Source organism: Mirounga leonina, unplaced genomic scaffold (genome assembly GCF_011800145.1).
Source record: "Mirounga leonina isolate KUSES-001 unplaced genomic scaffold, KU_Mleo_1.0 Mir_165, whole genome shotgun sequence".
Taxonomy (NCBI): domain Eukaryota; kingdom Metazoa; phylum Chordata; class Mammalia; order Carnivora; family Phocidae; genus Mirounga; species Mirounga leonina.
This window is the reverse complement of record NW_023270415.1, coordinates 19432400-19458393: the sequence shown is the minus strand read 5'-3', so window position 1 is coordinate 19458393 and position 25994 is coordinate 19432400. Positions and strand designations below refer to the sequence as shown.

The 25994-nt window shown below is 37.4% G+C and overlaps 1 protein-coding gene across 9 annotated transcripts in view; it reads right to left on the bottom strand.

The window, feature by feature from the left end:
• Positions 1–25994, bottom strand: part of PREX2 (phosphatidylinositol-3,4,5-trisphosphate dependent Rac exchange factor 2) — a 285788-nt gene that overhangs the window by 114899 nt on the left and 144895 nt on the right. For all 9 annotated transcript variants that reach the window (XR_004680417.1, XM_035011286.1, XM_035011287.1 and 6 more), the window contains 6 exons: positions 23221–23306; positions 18010–18146; positions 14987–15104; positions 12816–13000; positions 10698–10859; positions 470–689 (listed from right to left, as the gene is read on the bottom strand). Coding sequence is in view for 8 of the 9 variants with exons in the window: in XM_035011286.1 (XP_034867177.1) it covers positions 470–689; positions 10698–10859; positions 12816–13000; positions 14987–15104; positions 18010–18146; positions 23221–23306 (908 nt within the window). In the remaining variant the exon portion in view is untranslated. The remainder of the gene's footprint in view (positions 1–469; positions 690–10697; positions 10860–12815; positions 13001–14986; positions 15105–18009; positions 18147–23220; positions 23307–25994) is intronic.

Sequence of the window (25994 nt, the reverse complement as noted above, 5' to 3'; positions counted from 1 at the left end):
CACTCAGGCTTACATAAAATAAAATGCCAATCCAATGCTGAATTTAATTCAGGAATTAAAGCTTATGGGAGTTGTGATTAAAATACCCTTCAATCCCATGCTCTACTGTGCTGGTGGGGAACGGCACCACGCATCCTAGAAGCTGCTCCTCCTGTAGTTTTCTCATAGTTATAGGGCCATTTCAGACTAGTGGTTTTCACAGCAGGATAAGCTGTGCCTGTCATACATGTGAGGAAAGCAAGAACAATCGTTCTTCTTGAAGGAAAAATAATAAAAATGCATAACTCCTTTTTGATTCTATAAACATTTATGTATAATTATCCAAGTGAGTATAGGGAGGAACCCTGTCTTTCTAAAATTCAGACTTGTTTACGCACCAGGAATTGATTCTATTTCAGGGACGCTGGAATAGTTAATAATTGCTTAAATAACTTTTTGTGATTTGAGAAAGTTTTGAAAGCTAACCTACCTTGCTCAGATTTATTTTCTTTATCATGAGAATTGTGCTTCCTACTATCCAGCTGAACACCAAATGCACTCCCCAGGGAGGTTGATGTTTTTGGATAGGAAACTTCCATTATGTTGACATGGCAGTTGGTAGGGCAGAAATCACTGCTGTGTAGTGGGGAGATTTTAGATTTGGCCTGTTTAAAGGTGGGCCAGGCTCTATTCTTCAGTACACGTGAAAACTGTAAATTAAAGAACAAATAAAGAGCAGCTGAACACACAGTGTTCATCACATCCACTACCCATAGCAAAATGTTAAAAAATTAAATCATGTCAACTGGAGCAAGTGAACTAAATTATAAGTTGTTAGAAATTCAACCATTATCTTAAAAGCCACACATTCTTAATAAAGAAAAGCAATACAGGCAGCAAATGCTTACAATTCTTTTGAAACTCTGATTACAGGTTAGATGCTAAAAGACATAAATTTAAGTGACCAATACCATTACTGGGACTCAAATCCACAGGCTGCTAGCAGCTGAGAGTCAAATTGGCATCCTCGGATACTGAGATAGGATCACAACATTTCAAGTGAGGCGAAGTGGCAGAAGTGGGTAGCTGCCAGGTCAAGAGGGGACTATTCCAAACACTGTCAGAAAGCCAGTCCAAACATGAGTCTGTGAACAGGTTAGACAGCAAGGCAATGGTGGTGCTGACCCAGAAGGGCAGGACAACAGGCAGAACCAACTGTACCTCCCATGCCTCCTGCAAATCACTGCTGAGCATTTGGGTCAGGATCAGCGTGAAGACGGGCGTGGACTCTGCTTTTATGCCATTAGAAATAAACTGATACTCAAGGGATTTGCACAACTTCCAAGAATGGCCACTCTACTACTTAGAACCTAACAGTCCAAATCCAGCTAATCCGTGCCATGGTCTGTATGGCCACCCAAAGTCTGATCTGCACCTAGGTTATTATCTTAAGCTCTCTTCCCCTTGCCCCTCGGGCTCCTTCTCGCCTTCACTCAGGTCCTTTCACATACCATCCACTCATTCTAGGTCTTCGTATGGGCTGTTTGGTGTGCCTAGAATGTTCTTCTTCCCTCACTGCCACACTTACTCCTTTGCATTTTCAACTCCTATGAAATCATCATCATGCCTACCGTAAGCCTTCATCTAGGTCCAATTTCCTTGGCTATGTGCTAGATTATAGCACACTGTAACCCTCCTTATAATTATGAATAATTTTTTTTTATCTCTCAGTGGATGGTAAATTCCATGAGAGTAATACCTATGTCTGTCTTGTGCACCATAAACAGCCATCTCATAGAGTTGAACTAGATTGTAGTTTCAAAAACAAAGGACTGAGAGCCACCAGCTACGTGTGTTTTAGTCACATTTAGTTTAGTTATAACTTATGTGATGTCAGGCAAGTCACTGTCTTTTTACTATTCTTAGTAAAATAAGGAATATGGATGAAATGATCTCTGTGCTCTCTTCTTGCTTGAAAACTATAAGCAGATCCTATTTATTTATTCTACTAGTAGAGTAGTAATTTGGGCACTGAAAGATTAAAAATTAAGACTAACACTGGTGGGCGCCTGGGTGTCTCAGTCGTCAAGCGTCTGCCTTCGGCTCAGGTTATGATCCCAGGGTCCTGGGATCGAGCCCCGCGTCGGGCTCCCTGCTCCGCGGGAAGCCTGCTTCTCCCCTCCCACTCTCCCTGCTTGTGTTCCCTCTCTCACTGTGTCTCTCTCTGTCAAATAAATAATAAAATAAATAAATAAAATCTTTAAAAAAAAAAAGACTAACACTGGTTACTGTGTAACTTTTCTAGGTTAAATTAAAAAGTAAAGATGTGATATAAAAAAGCACATGTTATAAATATAAGCTCACCATAAGAATATGTAATATTTTATCTGTATATGAAACTGGGCCTTCAAATCACATGTCTGAAGCTACACAGATGAGCAAAGTACAAGCACACAGTAGGAATCTAAATGAGAGTGGGCTGAAATGCAGGAAATTGTCAAAAAATTACTAACAAGTTTGATAATAATATATAATGAAAATATGCTAAACACTAAAAGAGTGGAAGTAATTTAGAGAAATCCTGGTCTATGCCCTCACTTTACTATTAAAGAAACTGTGACCTGAAGACTTATCTGGGAGAGACCTAGAATTTAAGGCCAGATACAAACTTGCAGTCAGATCATCTTTTCCACTGTAGTTGCAGGACAAAAATCTCAGATAAGGCCCCCATGGCACACATAAAAGCACATAAATTAATTTTACTGTGGCACAGCATTGACCATTATAGGCAGGTATGCTTCTTTTGCCTTCTTTCATTTTATTTTTTTTTAAAGATTTTTATTTATTTATTTGACAGAGAGAGACACAATGAGAGCAGGAACACAAGCAGGGGGAGTGGGAGAGGGAGAAGCAGGCTTCCCGCGGAGCAGGGAGCCCGATGCAGGGCTCGATCCCAGGATCCTGGGATCATGACCTGAGCCGAAGGCAGACGCCTAATGACTGAGCCACCCAGGCACCCCTGTGCTGAATATGTTTTGAAGATCAAAAATGTACTCCTAGGGGTGCCTGGGTAGCTCAGTTGGTTAAGTGTCTGCCTTCTGCTCAGGTCGTGAGTCCCGGGTTCTCGGAATCGAGCACCAAGTTGGTCTCCCTGCTCAGTGGGGAGTCCGCTTCTCCCTCCGCCCCTCCCCTGCTTGTGCTCTCTCTTCCTCTCTCAAATAAATAAATAAAATCTTTTAAAAAAAATGTACTCCTAGACATCACGCCTTAATCTATAATTGTGCCACCTTTCTGTAACACAAAACTAAAATGAGGCAGGTACAGCTCTTGTATCGGCTGCAGTACATGCATGAGAACACACTCTGGTCGGGCCATCCAGTAGTACACGGCCTGCCAACATGAACCGGGCATCTTCCTTAGCAACATCAAAGAGAACATGGAGTTCATTCATCTGCTTTGGAGAAACTCACAAGGAAAGACCAAAGAAAAGCTCTTTTCCATAAAGGAAAATTGCAATTTTGTGATAAAGAAATGTACAGGGTGGGGGGAAGGTAAGGAAAATTGCAATTTTGTGATAAAGAAATGTACAGCGTGGGGGGAAGGGAAGCTGGGACGCACAGCGATTTAAACCTATTTTGGGTAGTGCGGCCCAAACTTACTCCACCTTTATTCATCCATCCAACAATTACACATCGAGAGCTTTCTAAACCAGGCACTGTTCTAGGCATGTTGGGAAACATCAGTGAATGAAAGAGATTTCTGCCTTCTGGGAGGTTACATTCTAGTGAGGGGAGAGGCAAACAATAAACATAAATCAATTCTATCATGCTAGAAGATGATAAGTGCAGTTGAAAATAAAATGGAACAGGGCAAGGGGGCTGGGAGTTTCAGAGGTGAGGTGAAGAATGCATTGCCAATTGCAATCCTCACTGCGAAGCTGGCATTTAAGCAAAATCTTGAAGGAAGGGAGAGTTGGGAATGTACGCACAGGAACAGAGCCTTCCCAGCAGAGTGAACAGCCAATGCGAAAGCCCCAAGGATGGTATATTTCCAGGAACATCAAGAAGACCACTGTGACTGGAGCAGACACAGAGAGGGAAGGGAGAAGAGACAGGGGTAGGGAGATCATGGGTACAGGGAAGGCACAGATTATCTAGGAGCTCAGAGGCCTTTGGAAGGATTTAGCTGTTACTTTGATTGAAAGTCACAGCCCCTCAGAATAGGCTGCCGGTGGGCAAGGGTGGAAGCAAGAAGACCACTTGTGGGAGAGACGATGTTGGCTCATCTTAGGCTGTCAGTAATTGAAGCAGTGAGGAAAGACAGCACGTGGTGAAGGTGGAGCCCAGAGAATGCTATGTGAGAGCCAGGAGTAAAGAATGTGCGCAAGGTTTCTAGACTGAGCAATGCAGAAGATGGGTCTCATTCTGAGGTAGAGAAAACAGCAGCTAGGACAAACTATGGAAGAAGGGCAGGGATCAGGAGTTTATTTTGGACACAAGAAGTCTGAGATATCTATTAGACCCAAATGGAGAGGTCAGATGGGCCAGGAGATTGAATGTGATCATCAGGGGATGGAGAGTGGTGGGAGAAAGGGGGAGGGAGCAAATGCTGAGCTCTGCTGCATGAAGAGGTCAGAGAAAAAAGAAGAAAAAAGGATAGGACACTCACTGTGACTGAACCACCCAGGAAAAAGACAAAACCAGGCATAGGTAGAAAACTGCTAGAGGTACAAGGTCGACTACATAGATGCCACTAAAACAAGGAATAGGTTGACGACAGTGAATGAGTTTTGGCAAAATATAGGTTGTCTGACCTTAAAAAGAGCCATTCCAGTTATGTGGAGGGGACTTGAGCCCATCTTGAGTGTGTTAAGAATGAAAGGTGAGTGAGACAGCAGGTGTAGATAGCAAGTATAGGGAGCTCTTCTCAGTACAGAGTTCAAGAAATGAAACAATAGGCAGAGAAAAATATGGGGGGGGGGTCAAGGGAAATATTTTTTAATCTAGGTGATATTAAAGCATATTTTTAGATTGACATGAATAAGTGATTCTCAGAAATGGAGCTGCAGGTTTCTATTGCATTGGTAGTTAATTCATAAATTATTAACCATGACAACACATTAATATCCAGTTATAGTCACTGACTAAAAATGAAAACTAATACAAAGGCAAGCAACTATATTGCAGTCTCCCATTTCATTTAAGTGTAAAACCCCACTGGCATGGAGTTATAAAAATTCTGTATGGAGGGGAGGGGGACATGGAGAAAAATTTTACCCCCAATTTTCCTGATCCACAGATTAATTTGAGGATTATGTGGCATTAATAACTAAAGGTACTTGGAATGTTTCAAGTAAGACTGTGGATTCCTACATGTAATATTTTTGTGTAAATAGGAACTATCTCTTGAAAGCTCATTAAATATTTATATGGAGGAAGTATCCCTAATACACAAAATAAGCCCAATTATGGAATTATTCTCCAACAGAGACTGAATCTAGAATTAAAAACGGTTCTAAGGACGATTCAGGGTAAGAATGTTTCTCCAAACAGTGCATAGTTTAACGTCTGGATCACCCACACATCCTGCTCAGAGAAGATCAAATGCCTGCTTAGGATTCATTCAGGTCTCCAGCATAAGGTCTGAACTTCTCTCATACATGTGCTAAAAAACATCTGTGGCCTATACAGCTGGCCAGAAAATCAATTATGATTGCAGCAGCCTGGCTATAGAAACTGCAGAAATCAACTTGTTTCTATTTTTAAAACCTAAAACTTTTAGAGTCAAAATAAAGGAAAGCCAGCCTCTTTGAGATTTTAGTTTCTATGGATACATTTTATTTTACAAAAAGAGGGGTGTTTGAAGCCTTCATCTGGAAGAAAATATATGTTACTAATAATAGTTTAAAAGTAAATTTGTGGAAATTAAAAATATATATTCACAAATGCTATAGTTTCTGTGGACATGCATTTGATACACAAATGGAGCTTACCTTATATAACCTAGTAAGGCTATTATTGTCTTAGCTATCTGAATTTTGTTCAAATAAAAAATATCCCTGAAATACTTTCCTGCTAACCTCGTTTCTCTATCTAGTGAGAAAGATAGTCACTTATTCTAAATATGTGTATGGTCAATAAGGGATGCTGAAAAGGATACCTTTCAAAGTGCTTAAGTCCTAGTTGACTACAAGATTCTCTTTATTTCTAAAATTAAAAATAGACATTGGGGAGGGTATGTGCTATGGTGAGCACTGTGAATTCTGCAAGACTGTTGAATCACAGATCTGTACCTCTGAAACAAATAATACATTATATGTTAAGAAAAAAAAAAAAAGAAGAAGAAGAAGAAAAAAAAGATAGCAGGAGGGGGAGACGAACCATGAGAGATGATGGACTCTAAAAAACAAACTGAGGGTTCTAGAGGGGAGGGGGTGGGGGGATCGGTTAGCCTGGTGATTGGTATTAAAAAGGGCACGTTCTGCATGGAGCACTGGGTGTTATACGCAAACAATGAATCATGGAACACTACAGCTAAAACTAATGATGTAATGTATGATGATTAACATAATAAAAAATAAAAATAAATAAAATTAAAAATAAAAGTAAGTGAGACAGCATTCCATAAACTGATACCTAGTCTGCTACTTGCTAGCTAAGTGACCTTAAGCAAATTCTTAATCTCCCTGCGAACGAAGCAGATGGTAGGAGTATTCAGTACATATGGCTGTTCCGAGGTTCAAACAATAATGTACATACAAGAGTTTTCCACATTCAGTGGTATTATTTTTATCATCTAAAATCACTGCCCATTAGCCTGTCCATCTCTCCTTTAAAAGCTTTCTAGGCTCTTAGTTACTTCCAAGAAAATGGAAGATATTTACTTGCCAAGATGATGTTTTTGAGAATCCCCAACACTTGGGGAAAAACCCTACCCCATCTGCTTCTAATCCTAATCCTACCCCCAACATACACTCTCCAGTTTATCACAAACTGTATTTTTGTTAAAAACCCAGGTGTAACACCTTCATCACTCTAACCAATCCATCATAGAGCTGGATGTGTTCTACCTCTATGTACCACTTGAACTGATTCTTTTCTCTCCATCCCCAGTGCTTCTCCATGAGACCAAGTCATCACTGATTTGCACTTTTCACAAACAAATCGGATAATTTTGTCACTCTAAAATATCACTAGAAAAATCAGATTTTGTCAGTTTTCTTTTTAATGGTATCCAACTTGAACCCTTCTTTCTAGTCTAGGCAATATGCCAATTCTTCATCAATAAAATCCGTCTCATTTCTACGTCTTTGCCTTCACTTACGAGATCTCTCTTTCTTCACTTATGAGATCTCTCTGTACTTGCATGCCATCTCTACTTCTCTTCTCTCTGACAAATTTTTCCAATTTGCAGCAGCTAGTAATTGCTGACTATTCCATCCACAATGATTTCTCCTTTACTGAAATGCTATTGCCCTTGTAGTCAGACCCATACTGTTTAGCTGTGTAGTGGAATTTAGCTGTGGAATTTCAACAATATACACGCTGTATAGCCTAGTGTCAAATTCAGGTAAGCACACAAAAACCGGATTTACAATAAAAGGGAACAAGGTTCAAATTCCACAGCTGTGCCCAGCTGCGTGCCTTTGAGCAAGTTACTTGACCACTCTGAGCTTCCGTCACCTCATCAATTAAATAGATGATGTCTCATGTCACTGTGTTGATAAAATTATAGAGCATATGAAAACTGTAAAATATCTATGCAATGCCTGACCCTGTAGGAGACTGCTGTAAACTGCTGTATGCAATGTAACTCCAGGGAGCACCATCATCTTGAGCAGGGTATGTGGTGCCAACACAGCCAACTTGTTATGGTGGTACCTCCTAGTAGGTTAAGTAGTCAGTATTATTATTACTTACCTCATGTATTTTGACCTTTCTTACGATGCAGATCATAAGTGTGGGAGGGCAGCCATCCTCAAGTAATAATGGACAACATAATAGGTACACATTTAGTAAATATTTCCCTATTCTTCCCGCCCCATCCTGCAACAAATTTGTTTCTGTGAAGTTGAGTTTTTGACCCATACCACTGGCTTTCATTGAAGAGTGTATTAAAAATGTCTGTCGCATAAAACAAATTACTATTTCTTTTTCAGGGACATGTTTACGGGCACTGCCCTGACGTTTCCTGGTGCCGCCTCTTTGAAATTCAGTGTGAGAGATTTCTTTTGGAACTCAAGTCTAAGAAAAGCTTTGCTTCTCTTAAAAAACATGTATAAATCACAGGGATGCTGATAAATATGTAATAGACTATGTTTCTTTTTTTATTTTGGTTATCAGGAAGCTGAAGGTCAAATATAATATTCCACTTTAGCAACTAACTAGAGTCTTAGGACTTGCTGACCGTATGACCTTTTTTCCCCTGCTGGTCTGTACCATCACTGTAATATAACTTTACCTATAAATGTACCTGTTAATTTTCCACTAATATCCATTCTCTCTTTCTTCCTTTTATTAATAAAATTCTCTGAGTTTTAGTGGGGCACATGGATGTCCAGTTTGAGACAACATTTCTCAGCCTGCTTTCACTAAATGACTAATTGGATATGACAGGCATGTTGCGTACAATTTCTGGGTCATGCCCTCAACAGGAAACTCTACTCTCTCCTTCTTCTTTTCTCTTCTGAGGGACTATGACTTAGACATGGTGCTGATGAGCCAACTTGGACCTTGTGAAAAGGGCAATGTCTTAGGGGAGACAGCAAAAATTAAGAAGGATCCCTAGAATATTATCAAGCCCCACCCCAATGGACTCCAGTCCAGTTGAACTTTCATGTGAGTGAAAATAAGCTTTCAGTTCTAAGCCTGTGTTATCTTGGTCCTTCTTACAGCAGCTGAATCAATACCTTACCTAATATACCCTCATCCTAATATTTTGTTTTTACTTACATAGTTTACTTTTGTTCATGTATATTTCTTTAAGCTATTTCTACTACTTCTGTTGTTTGTATGAATGGAAAGAGAAAGAGAAATGAACCCCACACACTGACAAGCTTGACAACTAGAATCTGCCCAAACCCCTATCACACTTCATACAAATTCATTTCTGAAGTAGAATGATTCTCTTTTCAAAATGTGCTCAAAGAGGAATACTAATTTGCATTTGTTTAGACCTTTTAAATTTTACTTCAAAACACTGTCCTATCTTACACAGAAGGGAGAAGTAAAAAGAGAATCTTCTGTCCTTCAGGTTCAACAAGGCATACACATGGCATTTTTCCCAAACTCAAATAGGTGACCTAACGTCAGCAATCACGGAGAGAGGATTAACAGATGTGACAGTTAAGCAGTGATCTTGAGTATCATTTTTCTTCATGTGAATGGACTTATAAAAAATTAAAATAGCAATACATATTCAACTTCACAAGCTAAACATTTTAGGGAGTCTTAAAGAAAAACATGGTGATCCTTCTTCCCCTTGTCTGTAGTCTACCTGAGGTAATCAATGTTGAAGTATTCATTCTTGTATCTCTCTATTCTCCTATAGCCATATCTGGACATATATGGGCTTATTTTTACATAGTATATCAGGAGCATAAAACATACACACTTAACTCACATTCATAAAACACTGAGATAAAATAATGTTTCCTAGAATGGCTGTACCAGCCTCATTTTGAGGAAATAATTTAATTAGCTAGTCTCCTATTGATATAAATAGAAAAAAAAAAAAACTATAGGATATATTTTGGAGATCAATTTCTGTTAGTTCTACCTTGAAATTATATCTTCAAATCCATTTAATTTTCTCTGTCTCTCCCATCTTCACCACAGGCCAAGCTATCATTATCACTCACTGGGACTATTGCAACAATTTCCTCCTCATCTCTATGTCTCCATTCTTGTCCCTTGCAATCCATTCCTACAGAGGAATGGATTTTCTTTTTCTTTTAAAAACCTAAATCAGATGAAGTCATCCCCCTGTTTAAAAGCTTCCAATTGTTTCTCATTGATGTGAGAAGAAAATCCAAACTCCTTCCAATGTTCCAAAAGGTAAAAAGCTTCCATAGCTCTTCACACTGGTCCTTGCTTAAGCCTCCAACCTTATGACTAACCACACCCCCCACCCCCCACCACCACCCTGGCTTTTTCTTTTTGCTTTGGGGCCTCTGTAAAGATTTATTTACTTCTTTGCTGCTTCCCCCACTCAAATAAGTATCCTGAGAGGAAAGATCTTCTCTCCTTTGCTGCCATATTCCTAGCACCAAGAACAGTGTTTGGCATATAAAATGTGCTCAATAAATATGTCAGATAAATGTTCTAATCAATCAATTTCAAACAGACTGGGTTCCATGTACTTTCTGATTGAGAGTTCTATTCCCTCTGTTGAGAGAAAAGGAAAAGAACTATTGACTCATAATTATGTGGCCTGGATTTACATCCCAACTCTATCTTTTGCTAGTAATTTAATTCTTTAGGCCTCACTTATTATATTTGGAAAATGTGGAATAATGAACTAGCTTTCAGGTTTATAAAGATCAAATAAGGTTAATGGATGTAAAGGCATTTAAAAAAGTCTTAAATGTTATATAAATGTTATTATTTCAATAAACTGGTACATAAATAAGTAATGAAAATATCAAGAATTGAATTAAATTGGACATTTAAATAATTTAAATAATAATTACATGGGAAATACATATATAAAACTTTTACCTTTTTATAACTGGATATTCTCTGACATATGTGCTCTATTTTTTCACTGCAAATGGCACTGAATTTACTCTGAAGGTCAGTAGGAATCACTTCATTTAAAGAGTTAAGGCTGGTACAGTTTTGTACAAAATGTTCATCACTTTTAGCCAGGGCTTCAAGAATCTGTAGAAACACACACACACAGAAAACAAGAAAAGAAAACCTTCAAAATTAGCCAAGTAAAATTTTCACAATTCTAGAACACAGGGTGACTCTACCCAGCACACTTCCCTGAGCTGCTTGGGATTTCTATGTTCAGTAAAGCCCTTGGAGTGAAGTGATGGGCTTGTGTGTTTGGCCTCTCATGTCTTGCCTTCTGCCAACTAAAAAAGGTTGCCTGAGGGAAGTGAGTGGACTTCAAAGACTCCCTGCTGGATAAATCAGTATGCTCTGATGTGGTAACACATTGCCTATATTTTAGTCAGAGTTACTCAGAACATTTTTTTCCCCAATTTGGTAGCAGAACAACAAAAACTAAGGAAAACCAACAAAACCATCCTTACTTTCTATTGACAGGCCAGTACAGAGAATGCATGTAACAAATGTTTGCTGATGAAATGAATAAATAAGAAATTCTCTTGCTAAAGTAATATCAATGATAGTTGCAGTGTCTTAGCTCCATCTGATAAAGCATCAGATAAAAGCATCCATATGATGTATTCAATTAATAAATCCTTTTGGCAATTTGAATCGATTGTAAGACAGCACTTGTGTGTGTTTATGTATATACACACTATTGATCACTGAGAATTTCCAGTGAGTTGAATTAATTATGTGTTATATTGATGACTGTTCAAAGATTGCAAGGATTGGTAACACCCTTACATGACATTTTTATAATATTGAATGAGGGATACAGTGTAAAGATGCTGTTTATTTGAGCTCCCTCACCACCTCTACTTCCCTGACTTATAGAATATAAAGTGTGAGCTTTTTGTTTAATCACTACTCTAGATAGTAGAGCTCACTTTATCATTAGCTGTGTGATCTTGGTTAAATACCTTAATTTCTTTGATTTTCTTTTCTTCATGTGTAGAATGGAAATATTTACAGAATTTATACATTTCATATATATAAAATAATCCATGTAACTCTGCAAATTTGAAATAGCTAGAAAAGGAGATAAAATGCTAATAAACTGGTTCCAAACTCTTACATGGATTGCCTTAGTAATAATAAGGGGTTGCATTTTGAAAATACAGATTCTATATCAAAAGATACATAGAATAATGGAATTTTTTCAGAAAATTGACTTTCAGAATATAAAACAAAAACATAAAATAATTTTTGAAATAGTGCATAATCTATCTCAACCACTCATATATAAAACAAGGGTTAACATGAAAAAATAAAAGTAGTGAAGCTATATGTCGTATTTCTTACTTGTAATACCTGAATCCTCACCAGGTGATAGAAAAGCATGAGAAATACTAGAGCTCAGACCTGGGGAGGGTCCAACAGGAGTTTTACTGATTTACCTACTGGAAGAATCATGAAAAGCAAGCACAGGGTCACCTCTCAACCACATTTTATCCATTTGATGAAAACTCCCTTCCTCCCTATCTTGGTTTAATCTAAAGACTAAGGATGATATCCTTCCCAACTAAGAATTACATAAATGTCTGAGGGTCTGTTCATAAATGGATCTCTAAGCTTTGCGAAATTTTATGAAATAAACATGAGACTTGCAGAATTTGAAGTTTCTTATAATACATTTCATGACTTCAAATACTTTTCAGAGGATTATCTACATTTAAAAAAGCACCACCTGTCACAAAAACCATCTGAAAGGTATTCATGACACTGAATCAACAGATGTAGCAAACTTAACTAAATGCAGAGAAGCCTTTGCCAAATCAACTAACATTTGCCTGGGCAAGAGTCCCATCTAACTTCACACCCTGCTCCAAAAGAGATCGATAAAAAGAAAGGTTGTACGCATACCGAGTAATGGGGGACAAAAAAGAAAGAAAGTTGAATGAGCTGACAGCTATTTACATTTTTTAAAGTGGAGGTGGGGGAGGGTGTCAGTGACTTTATTTAGAACAAAATCCCTTGTTTGGCCAGGATCACGCATACCTTGGCAGTGAGGCTGAAGAAGCCTTTGGGCTCGATCATCTTCTCCACCACGTTGCACTTTATCCCAGCTGTGCTGTCATACTCATACACGACACCATATTCCAGATGCACGTTATCCACTGTGAGACTCACGTGCTCCTTCTTCCCGTCAATGATGGCCATGGTGTTAAACTTGTCAATCACCTCTGGAACAGAGACAATTTTAATTCAGCAAATTCAGGAAGGGTTTGTTAGTCTCTTCAAAGAATTTGAGTCTCTCCGAATAATTTTTAAAGATTTCTTGAAAGGATGGCTAAATCCGATGGTCTCGTTAACATTTTTAAAAACAAGAACACTTAAAAAAAAAAAAATATGTTGAAGTGATCCAAATCTCACCACTCTAACATGACTAGTCTTTGCACATCCATTTTGGTCTATGGACCATATGTATGCCTATTTATACCATTATAAACATTATACATACAATTTTATATTTTTTATTAGAAGCATGCATGACTTAAAAGTCAGGGCTCCTAAAACTGCCTCAAACATCGAATGAATATTTGTTCAAAGCAGAAAAAAACATATAAAGCCATTCTGAAGAAGCAGAAAGGAGGTGCAATAATCATTTTTTTCAGCAGACAGGATGCATGAATTTTCCCAAACAACATCTTCTGCAGATAGCTCATTGAGAAAATTTGTCATTGTTCGCTATAATAACATTTTCATCTAGACTGTCTTCCTATCGGTTTTTGGCCTACAATCAGTCAGTGGCATAAAAACACCTAAAATCTCAAGCAGGAAACTCCTGAGAAACCTAACAGCAAATAGTAAATTAGCAAAAACAGAGTATTAGTTAACTAAAAACAATTAAGTCCTAGAATGGCAGAAATAGTAAATATAAAATAGGCAAAAGCAGAATAATGGTTTATTTTAAAGTAACTGAGTCCCAGAAGAGCTAGAAATAATCAGAGCATCTCATCAACCCTTTCACTGTGGCACTAATAATGAGCAAAAAAAAGCTAACTCTAAATGAGGAATAAAGACCTCACGATAAGGTCCTGAGATTTGTCCTAGTTTAAATAATTAAGAAAGTTGGTATTTCATAACAACCTTGGTGCTCCAATGTGGTTGAAATACTTCTAATATCGTCCATGATCTTAGTGGCTCGTACCCAGTGGCCTTCCAGGAGTGGGGGGAACAGAGTTTTTGCTGAGTGCTCCCCCCTCTTATGATAAGTGTGTATAGGGGATTATGTAACTGGGCTGGCTGGAAGAACCTAATAGTACAATAAAAATGTCCAGAGTTATCCACTAATAATGTAAATGGAAAGATAACGGAAAAAAGGTAAGAGAGGGTTCAAGGACTTCTGTGAAAAAGTGTTGAAACAATAATTCAAGGTATTTGTCAAATGCAAACATAACTTTAATTGCCTCCATCCCTTTACCTTTGGTGAAGAAGCCACTGAATCCAGCAATCTGCTGGTTACTTCACTGAGAAAATGGAAATGGTCTGAGTCCTTATCAAAAGATCTCTTTATCTCATTTCTACATTATTAGTTTGTCTCTTTCATTATAATTAATGTTAGAAGACAGTAAAAATTACTTGAATCAAGAAAGTATTTTCAAAGAGACTATAGACTTTCTAAACTCAGGCTTCAAATTTTAGTGCACATACAGATCAGATCTTGTTAAAATGGAGATTCTGTTTCAATAGGTCTGGGGTGGGGCTGAGATTCTGCATCCCTCCAGCTGATATTGTAGCTTCTAAACCACACAGGATTAGGAAGGTCTACACAACGTTTAAACTCAAAACAAGGAAACACATTATAACTTGGGTTTGAATCTGTATTCTACAGTTTACTGGCTTGGGCAAATCCCTTAAGCTAATAAGCCTCAATTTCTTCTTCCATAAAATAAGGATGATGACAATAACACTATTGAGAGATTTCCTTTTTTGATGACTTTATGAGTTAACCCATGTAAAACACTTAAAGTGCCTAACAAAGTATAGTAGCTATGACATGTTAGTGACTAGCTATTATTACTTATGTATTTACACAACATCTATTGGGTGATAATGATTTAAGAAAGTGGCTTGAATATACAAGATTTTCAATAATAGGGACTAGACACAGGCACATTGAAAAAGAATACTCTATAAGCAAATGAAGAGAAAAAGAAGGAACCCACCTTCTACTTTGCAGTCAAAAGCATCCCCTACTTCATCTCCAGGAGGTTTGGAGTTAGACTTTTGAAGGTCTTCTTGAGCGCTCTCAATGCTATTATAAACCCATTGTATGGAATCTTGCTGGAATGAGGAGGGGGAAAGAAACCTCAGAGGTATTAGTGGTTCTAAAAAGGCATATCCATTTCACAAACCTGCTTTAGGAGAGTTGACAACCTTATTTATTCTTCTAGTTTATTTAAAGATAATAAAATTTGAAAGAGAAAGAAAATCAACATCAGAAACTAACAAAAAGTCAATGGCAATTATATTATTTAGCAAATTGATTTTTTTTAGGCTTGAAATTTTATCTTCCAAAGATGTTTTTAAATAGGCTGTATTTATCAAGTGTCTTACTTAAATGCTTCAAGTATATCTTAAATTATAAATTACATTTTTAAATAAATAAATGCCACGGGGCGCCTGGGTGGCTCAGTCAGTTAAGCGGCTGCCTTCGGCTCAGGTCATGATCCTGGAGTCCCGGGATCGAGTCCCGCATCGGACTCCCTGCTTGGCAGGGAGTCTGCTTCTCCCTCTGACCCTCCCCTCTCTCATGCTCTCTGTCTCATTCTCTCTCTCAAATAAATAAGTAAAATCTTAAAAAAAAAAAATAAATGCCACATGGACAGTTTTCTGAAGAATCAATCATCTATCACTATACAAACCACTTAAATGCTCTCCTGACACATATATTTAATCCAGTTAATGCTTTTTTGAATCAAACCAATAAGAAAATTGGAAGAACATCTTTCATTTCATTGGGTTCCCAAGTGATGTAACTGTTTTTTAATCCTTCCATATCATAAATCATCTTATATTTTAATTAAAATAGCAGTTGCAGGCTTATCTAAATAAATGAGAAAGAGGAAGTGCCCACCAAGTAATCGCTTTCAGGTCTGCATGACTTACTTTAAAGTTTATACCTTTCCTAGGTCAGATGATAAACTGAATTGCACTACTGAAGTGTGATATAATTTACATTTTTCTCTTGTCTTAACTTCACAATTGTGTTTCATTATTATATTGCTATCCAAATGCTAGTTAACATTTGATCATTCAAATACACCTTGGTAACCTGTTGTGACCCCTAAGGAACCACATGCTCTGGTATCCACACCTCTGTGTAGCTCCTTCCTACACTGACCCAAAGCTTGGTCATGGGATCTGATTTTCCCAAAGGGATATTAGTAAGCATGATATAAATAGAGTTGATGGTTTATCCCCTTTTCAAATGCAGATACCATGCAGGAAGGACAATCCGCTAGACTGGAAAAGGAGGCCATGTGGAGGAGCTCAGGAGTGAGAAAACATGAGGAGGGGAGTTGCAGAGCCCAGGTGTTTCCAGAACAAATTTGCCACATCAGTGCCTTCACAGGAACCAACACTCAATCGATCCGCAAAATCAAGGGAAATAATCAATCCCTGTTGTTTTAAGCCACTAAGTTTTCGGACAGTCTGTTTTGTGGCAATGGATACGTGATAAAGTAGGTTACTCAGTGAATTTTTCTGTTTATTGCTTTTCTTTTTTTAAAAAAAGATATTTTTTATTTGGGTGTTATATGTAACTGATAAATTGTTGAACACTACATCTGAGACTAATATGTACTATATGTTGGCTAAAAGAATTTAAATTTTAAAAAAAGATCTATTTATTTATTTGACAGAGACAGAGAGAGAGCACAAGCAGGGGGAGAGGCAGAAAGAGAGAGGGAGAGGCAGGCTCCCCACTGAGCAGGGACCCAATGCGGGGCTCCTTCCCAGGACCCTGGGATCATGACCTGAGCCGAAGGCAGATGCTTAACCAATGAGCCACCAGGTCCCCCTATTTATTGCTTTTCTTAATCATTTCACTAACCAACTCCTCTCTAAGAAGGCAGTCAAGGAAAATGAAAAGGAATGAAACTCAAATCAATCTGGCTACTTATCAAAATTCCGATTGAAGGGGAAAGGTTTGAGAATATCAGAACTGTCTTTTTAAAAAATTCATTCAATAATACAGCTCAATAAATATTTATTAAACCGTTATCAATCAGAATAACCTATGAGTCTATGCATGAATTCCAATTTGCTTTGCTAGTTTAGACCTTATTAATAAGCAAAATTGATGAGGTATTTTCTTGTAGGTTCAGTATTTTGCAGGATGTCAGTCCTGGCCTATGAGAAAATAACCACTTCTCTCTCTGGTTTGGACAGAGTCATATTTTCAAATCCAGAAGAGTACTTGGCTATGCATGAAGGAAAAAATACAAAGCCTCTCCTCTAAAATTCCTTTTACATTTAGTTGATTAATTTGAGAGAATTTTCTCTTATAGCCCAATATTCACTGTACCTCATGGGATAAGCTTTGCTTAAAATTAGGATTCTAATTTTATGTTTCTATAGCACTTGAAATTTAATCAGAGGATAATGCTTAGAATTTTAAGTAATGACAAGTACATTTTGGTATTTTCTTTCAAAAGCTAAATCCAATTACTTAAATAAATATATCCAAAACTTATTCACAGAGCCTATAAAACCCACACAGACACACAATGACCATTAAATGTCCTAAAGCATTCGCAAGGGTCAAGAAAACAATTCAAACCTTTGGATTTCAATCTGATAAACAGTTGGGTCCTTGAACACTCCCATCATAATGCAAATGAAAGTACCCCAGAGCACTTTTTAAACCGGTGATAATACTGTTAACAATAAGATGCAATCATTTTAAGCACAACCGATTATAAATAATTATATTATAATTATTATATTATAATATATACATAATATAATAATAATTATATTGTAACTGATTATAATAATTATCTTGAGCACAACTGATTATAAATAATTATGCAAGTAAAACGATCATCGTGAGATTTACGATGCTGTGCTTTAGTGTGAACTTAGGAGTACAAACCGCACGCATCCCTGCCACTATCTCGTGTTGTCCTTTCCGCCTTCTGTGCAAGTTTGCAATGAGATCTGGGCAAGCTGCAGGGCAATTTACCTTCATTGGTCTTCTGTATTTCCTGCAGGCTGTAACATGTGCAATAACACTAGCATGGGTCTCTTTGCTGACATTGATTCCATTGACTTTGATAATACACTGTCCAGGGTGAAGACCAGCTGCTGCAGCCACAGTTCCTTCAAATACAAATGAGAAAATTGCCAGAAATTTGAGGAATGAGATTCATTTTTATCACACAGGCAACGAGGAAAGCAATTTTAAAATATAACCGAGATCTAGCTAGTATGTTCTTGAAAAATTTGGTTCTGATAGCAATGCCCTCTCAACATTTTTCATCTTTTCATCTGGCCATTCAAACTGTGATTAACAGAATATTCTCCCATCCCCCTAAGAATGAGTTTGAAGGGATATTGTAAAGCGACCTTTATAATGCTAATCAGTTATTTTCCCTCTCAAAGGTCTAGTCAGTCTTAATTTTCTACATATGCATATATAATGGCAAAATGGAAAGCCAGAAACGTATGCCTTATTTATCTTTCTTTAGTTTATAAAATCTCCAAATATTAAAATAGTGTGCACTTTCATTTGTTTTTCTTAGTAGCACTTATTGCAAGGGCATTTCTGAAATTTACAATAGCTTGTAAATCTCAGTCTTATTCCTTTTTAATTTATTTTTTAAATTCAAGTATAACATACAGCATTATATTAGTTTCAGGTGTACAATATAATGATTCATCAATTCTATAATCACTTTCATTTTTTAAGATGCAAACAGTTAAAAGAAATTCTTAAGGGAAAAAAAGTCAAGTCAATTAGCAATTACAAGTAGACTGGATCTGCTAAGTAAAATAAGCATTCAGGATATCTACAAAGGGTCAGAAACCACAGAATTGGTGGAAAATAAAAATAGGATAACATCAACTGTCCATCATTTATTTGCACAGATATAGACTTAAATATGCAAGTGGAATATCCTATCAGTGAGTTAAGATTTTCAGAAACTTTCAGTCATTATTAGTTGATATTCTGAGCAAATCAACCTTTACATAGCACCATTAATAAATACAATGAATATAATTAATATAAGTGATTATAAAACCTATGTTAGAAGAGCCTTCTTTTGTAAGCAATTTCTCCCATGAAGGAATTATTAAACTTCTTAGAGAACATAATTTATATTCAAGAAGATGGTATATATATTTTTTCTCACTAAAATTCACTTCCAGAAATACTAAGTGGTTTTTCTGGATTGAAGTAGATCTTGGAGGGAAAAGGGACACTCCCCATAGAAAGAATAGCCTGAAAAAAGGCACTGAGTCAAGAAATAACCTGGATATTTGGGAGCATATGAGCCGTTGGTGAGAGCTTAAAATGGGAGTGGTGGATGAAGACCCTGGAAAGCCAAGCAGAGCCAGGTTGTGAAGTCCTCACACACTTGATGTGAAGTCCTAAGACCTTAACCTTACTATATATGCATGAGGAAAAGTATTTAAGAATTTTAAGCAGACAAGTGACATGACCCCCGAAAACAGAGGATGGATCTTTGGAGTTTAAGTCAAAAATCACAAGCACAAGCATCTACTGCAATTTTCTGGACTAGAACTAAAGAAGCATTTGTTACAGAAGGGGAAAATAAGATCAAGTATTTGATATGTGATGACAGAATTTGTGAAGAGGTTACAGTCCCCAGGATCACTCCTCTGCCTTTGGACTCAGTGGCTGAGTAGATAGTCATTTAAACAAAGAGAATACAGAAGGCAAAGCAAGTTCAGAGAATAGATGAAAAGTTCAGTTAGAGATAATACTGAGGTCTGAGCTAGAGGCAGAGATTTAAAAATCTCCAGCAAGAGGATCAATAAGATTTCTTAGAGAACAAGAAGCTAGAGAAGAGAAAAGAGAGCCAACAGTTAAGGGGTCGATAGATGAAGGGAGCTGCCAGAGGACAAATAGGAGAAAAATCTGAAAAGTGTCATCTCAGAAATCAAGAGATGAACATTTTCAGCAAACAGGAGTAGTCAGTTTAAACAAATGCCACAGAAAGTTCAATTAATACAAATGTTATCAATGTCCATAGTACTTTTCCGTCAAGTCCATGATAACTCTTTTAAGACAGATTTTGGAGACATGGGTGGGAGATGGGGAGAGATGTCTACTGCACTGGCCTAAAACTCAAATAAGAAGTGAAAGAAGGGCAGCTGAAAATACAGACAGCATTTCAGGAAGTTTGCTCATGACAAAATAAAAGTTATCAGAGCACATTCTAGAGCTGAGTTTATCAATCTTGGATGTGCATACAAATCATCTGAGGCTCTCATTAAAATGTAGATTCTGACTCAGTATGTCCTGGGTGGGTCCTAAGAGTGTGCATTTCTAACCAGATCCCAGGCAATGCCAATGCTGTATGTCTGTGGATCACATTTTGAGTAGCAAGGATCTAAACGGGAAAACAAGGAAAAGGGAAAGGTTCTGTGTTTGCTGTTCTAGTTTAAGATCATTTTGTTTCTTTGTTTATTTTAGTGGAAAAGAACTGAGCATGCTCACAGCCTGTACTAGAATAATCCAATGAAGAGAAAAGGCTGAAATTCTGGAAGGGGATACCTAACAATGTAATACTCCAGAGAAGGTATCTGAAGGGATGAGATCTAGAACACTTAAAGAGAAATTCACTTTGAACTCTAAAAAGGAAAAAAGACCTCTTCCTCTAGGGTGGGAGAAAGCTGGTGATGGTGGTGGAGTCAGCAAAAGGTGTGGGTGTGCAGAAAAAGGTGTGGGGCTCTGAGGGTTTCATACCTAGGACTCTGAATTTATCTGTGAGGTGAAAAAGGAAGTTCATCTGGGGAGACAGGAGGGAATTATGAGAAGAAAAAGAGGGAGGTGATCAGAGACATGAAAAGATTGCTGAGTAGTAAGACGGGCCAGTAAAAGACAGGATGGTGAACAGGGATGACACTAATTCCACATCCGTGATAGTTTTTTTCCCAGTTACTTAGGAGAAAAAGCAAAAAGGATGGTTAAGTTGATCCAAGGCTAAAAAGAGGTGACATGGTGCACATGAAGAATAATGACAAGAGGACCCTGGTGATGCTGGCAAGAATGACTGAGGTGACCTACCATGGGGATAAGGATGGCTAAGGAAGGGAGTCTTCAGGGGAAAAAGAGAAGGATCCAGAGCCTGGAGGTCCCAAATGAATTAAAACAAAACAAAACAAAACACAAGCTGAGAATATCAAAGTGATGAGATTGCAGTAAGAAATTGGCATATTGGAATTTTAAATTCCAAAGGTGCAATTTCAGTTATAGATATACTCTAGTATGTGGCCATGGGAAGGGGCTGAAGAAGAAAAAGGAAGGGCGCCTGGGTGGCTCAGTTGGTTAAGCGACTGCCTTCGGCTCAGGTCATGATCCTGGAGTCCTGGGATGGAGTCCTGGGATGGAGTCCCGCATTGGGCTCCCTGCTCAGCGGGGAGTCTGCTTCTCCCTCTGACCCTCCCCCCTCTCATGTGCTCTCTCTCTCTCTCTCTCAAATAAATAAAATCTTTAAAAAAAAAAAAGAAGAAAAAGGGAAACAAGTTTTCCTTTCTTACAGCAAAATTACAGTGCAAAAAGAAACCATGGAATAGTATCTTTTTATTTAATATACATCTGAAAGGAAAAGCACATGAGCATTTCTGTCTTTTACTCTTCAGAAACAAAGAGCATAGGAACCAGATTTGGGCCTACCCTACAACTACGTTGCAAAGACGGAACCCAGCTCTTTAAATGACACTGTAATAAGGACAGAAGCACAACTTGATTCACTCAGGTTTTCGGTTATTTTACAGTACTCATAAAGTGACTTACTCTTTTTTGTTTAGTGAAAATGAAGAGCGTGGATATATCGACTCTCCCCTTTCAGTATGAAATATATCCCATTTCAGTTTTATAATATGAATGAGTTGTTGGAAAGGTTTTAAATGTCTATTAGTCTATATGTTTTAAACATCTGAGTGAAAAGACAAGTTTTTGAAATAAGATTCATTTTTGTCATATATACACTAATGAAGGCAATTTTATAATCTAATAAAGGCCTAGCTAGTATGTTCTTGATAAATTTGATTCTGATAGTAATGCCCTCTCAAAATTTTCCAGACTAATATTTGGGTGATCATATTAAGATGTTTTACATTTTATGTTTCTTAGTCATGAAAAGCATGTATGTCTCTTGTTAAGATAAACACATGCCCTCTTTGCTTATAAAGACATTTCTTTCTATAGCAGCAAGTTATATACTCTGTGGGATCTAACAGTCATTCCCTTAAATCATTACTAGTGTTAGTATAATATAAAATTTAAAATGCATATAACAAGAGATATCAATGCAAAGCAAGCAAAAAAACAAAATATAAACATATATTATTTAATTTAAAATGCATTTTATGGTTTATGAAATGCTTCATTTATAGAAATACTTGAAGTAATCATATAGCAACAGGTTATAAAGCACACAGATAATTCTTAAACTTGAAAACTTACATCTTTGAGTTGCTGACAAAATATAGTTATTTGCCACCAGGAAAAAATACAAATAGACAACCTTAAAATTGTTATATCCTTTGGCTAAACTGAAACATGCAGAAAAGTGAGATTGGGAGGCATCGTTCTCTCATCAGTTTTTAAAAATTTTTTTATTTAAATTCAATTTAAATAACATGTAGTGTATTATTTGCTTCAGAGGTAGAATTTAGTGATTCATCAGTTGCATATAACACCCATTTCTCATTGCATCACGTGCCCTCCTTAATGCCCATCACCCAGTTACCCCATTCCCCCACCCACCTCCCGGAGCTCCAGCAACCCTCATGTTTTTCCTAGAGTTAAGAGTCTCTTATGATTTGTCTTCCTCTCTGCTTTCATCCTATTTTATTTGTCCTTCCCTTCCCCTATGTTCATCTGTTTTGTTTCTTAAATTTCACATATGAGTGAAATCATACAGTGTTTATCATTCTCTGACTGACTTATTTTGCCTAGCATAATGCCCTCTAGCTCCCTCCATGTCATCAGTTCTCAACAGTGATAAATGTGCCTTACAATTTTTAAGAGTTTTTGAAAAACAGTGTTTTAGGAATGTACTGCCATTGAGCCAATAAGGTAAAAATATGATTGAGAAAATTCACGACAACATGACCATGCACATTTTGAACATATTCGTGTTCAGCAAGCAATATCCAAACATGCTGTAAAGCTGTTTGCCATGCAGGATGACTTTCTCACCTCTTCCCACTGCATGGACAACCGATGGGCCATATCCTCGGATCTGGAATCCAAGTCCCTCAGCTGAATCGGGGATTTTCACTGTCCTAAAATCAGTCAGAAAATAGGGTAAGATGACTTTAAAATGCCATAGTTGGTTAAAACAATAGTGTTCCACGCTTTTATTCATTCTTTCAATAAATACGTGTTGAGAGTCTACTGTGTAAAAGACACTGACTGGGCTAGAAACCAGGAAACAGACAGGGCGCATGCCCTCACAAAGGCACCCAGTAGGCATGCACCACAGACTTCCTCAATTGAGCGTGGCTGGTACATGGTACATGCTGAGTAAGGAACAGGCTCTGGGAGCGGACAAAACTAGCTCTGAATCCTCATTTCGTCACTTGATAGTTGAATAACTTGCATGAACTCCTTAACTTCTCTGAGCTTGAGTTTCCACAGAAAGGATGTTACAACTTACTTTGCAGGGGGTCAGTGGAGATTAAAAGAGGAATCTTTGGTCAACTGCCCTACATCATGCTATGAATTATGTAGGCACTTCAATAAAATGGAAGCTTCTCTCCTTAGTTTACTGGGGTTTTTTTGTTTTTTTTTTTTAAAGATTTATTTATCTTAGAGAGAGAGAGAGAGCTCGTGAGCAGAGTTAGGGGCAGAGGGAGAAGGAGAGAATCCTCAAGCAGACTCCTTGCTGAGCTTGGAGCCAGACTCAGACTCAGGGCTACATCTCACGACCTGAGTTCATGACCTGAGCCAAAATCAAGAGTCGACTGCTTAACTGATGGAGCCACCAGGCGCCCAACTCCTTAGTTTACTGTTACAAAGAAGCCAGCGCACTGTGAAATTTCTTTGTTGAAATTTCTTTGTTAAAAGTAATAAAAGAAACACAGAGTTAATATATTCTACCTGTTGGGAATGTCATCAAAGAACAACAACAAAAAGCTAGTTATAAAGAAGAGATCTGTCAAACACTACATCAAAATAATTTAAGAATGTGATTAACTTTAGTATTTATTCAGTGAAATTTTGAAAGAATAATACATCAAAAGGGAAAACCTGAGTAAGAGAAGAAGTATTTTCAATGAAGCCATGTGGAAAAGAAGATGAAGGAATGCTGCTGTTATGTCAAAGCAGTGAGGGATGTCCAGTCTGGCACTAATAAGTGAGCCACTCCACAGAGGGAAGCCAGGGATCAGAGAGCAACGATGAAATGCAGAGCATGAGATAAGGCGGAACATCATAATAATAAAAACGAGCATCATAAATTGCAGTACAGAGCAAAGACAAACGAATACAATGCAATAAATTTTGATGGATAGCCCTCGATGCCCAAGAAACAAAATTGTTTTCCAAAAGATGATGAATTAATCATGAGATAAATGTCAGTGGCACTTCAAGGGCACATTCGACAGAGTCTGAAGTTAGGTACATCGGCACTTACTTAGAGTTTGTAAAAAAAAGCTGCTAGAGCAGTTTGAGCAACACTGTGCCTGGAACACTTGAGAAAACGCTATATGGCGTTGTGTCTGATGGCAGAGGCTGGTCCCGCAATCTGAACTATAACTGAGGCAGGCGTTCCAGCATTTGGTGATAGAAATATGAATTATCTGTTTTAGGGCAAGCTGAAAGTAGTATTATGAATTAGGTTACACACTATGAGTAGGTTATACACTATGAAGTGATCTGCATATTGGTGGAGTAGAGGTCACAGAATGAATATATCCTTTATCCTTAATTATACACTTTTTGGTGTATAAGGCTGTATTTGCTTGCTTTGAATAGCACCTTGTTACTAGTGTCTGTCAAAGAAAAAAAAAAAAAAGACACCTGAAAATGGAAGATAACTGACTAAGGAAAAGAAAAGGGAATAAATACATTTTCTGAGCATGAAACAGAAAAACAGAAGTAGCTTATGCTTCTGTATATTATGAATGAGAGTTCACTTTTGCTGAAATAACTTCAAGCTCTCAGGCCATGGTGAGTTATTGTTGCTTTTGGATTGTGAGGAATTCACAGCAGCCTCTTGGTTCTTTCTGAGCAAGGTCTTCTATCCTTCTAATATTGCTAGGGAAGGTTGACCTTACTCCAATCTTCAAGAAGATTATTGTAGATTTCTTTAAAAATTTTGTACAAAACACCATGAGATGCATTTTGGTCATAATACTGGGGCCGTCTTCATAAAATGATCTTTGGAAAACATGTTGCCCTGCTGGGACCACTATATTGTCTAGTAAATGAAGAATTAAATTTATACAAAAGGAACACTGTATTTCTTGTAGAATGTACGTGCACTAAATAATCTGCTACAAAGCCTTTTGAAAAATTCTTTGATGCTATGAAGTGTAAAATACAGCTAGTCAAAAGAAAACTTCAGTTGGATTTACTTCTCATATTTTTGCTTTCCTCCCTACCCCCAGACAAGACACTACATCAAATATAAGTGGGTATTGTAAGAAAATATGAGAGAAGGATTTATAGGAATCACACATTAGAATAAGGACATAAAGGCTACAGATTTCAAGCAAATTAAAAGATGAAAAATGAATACTCTATCCTCAAAACAGTTTTGAAATACAATATAAAATATGTTCCTGATGTACTAAAGAAGCAATGAAAAAAATGAAATAAGACAATAGACAAGCATCACAGATAACATCACTGGAGTACATACCATGTGCTGAACAAGTCACTAAGTTCTTTACAAACCTAAATTTATTTAATGTTCTTAGCAGCTCCATGACATAGACACCCATCATCTTCATTTTTTTTATGGATGA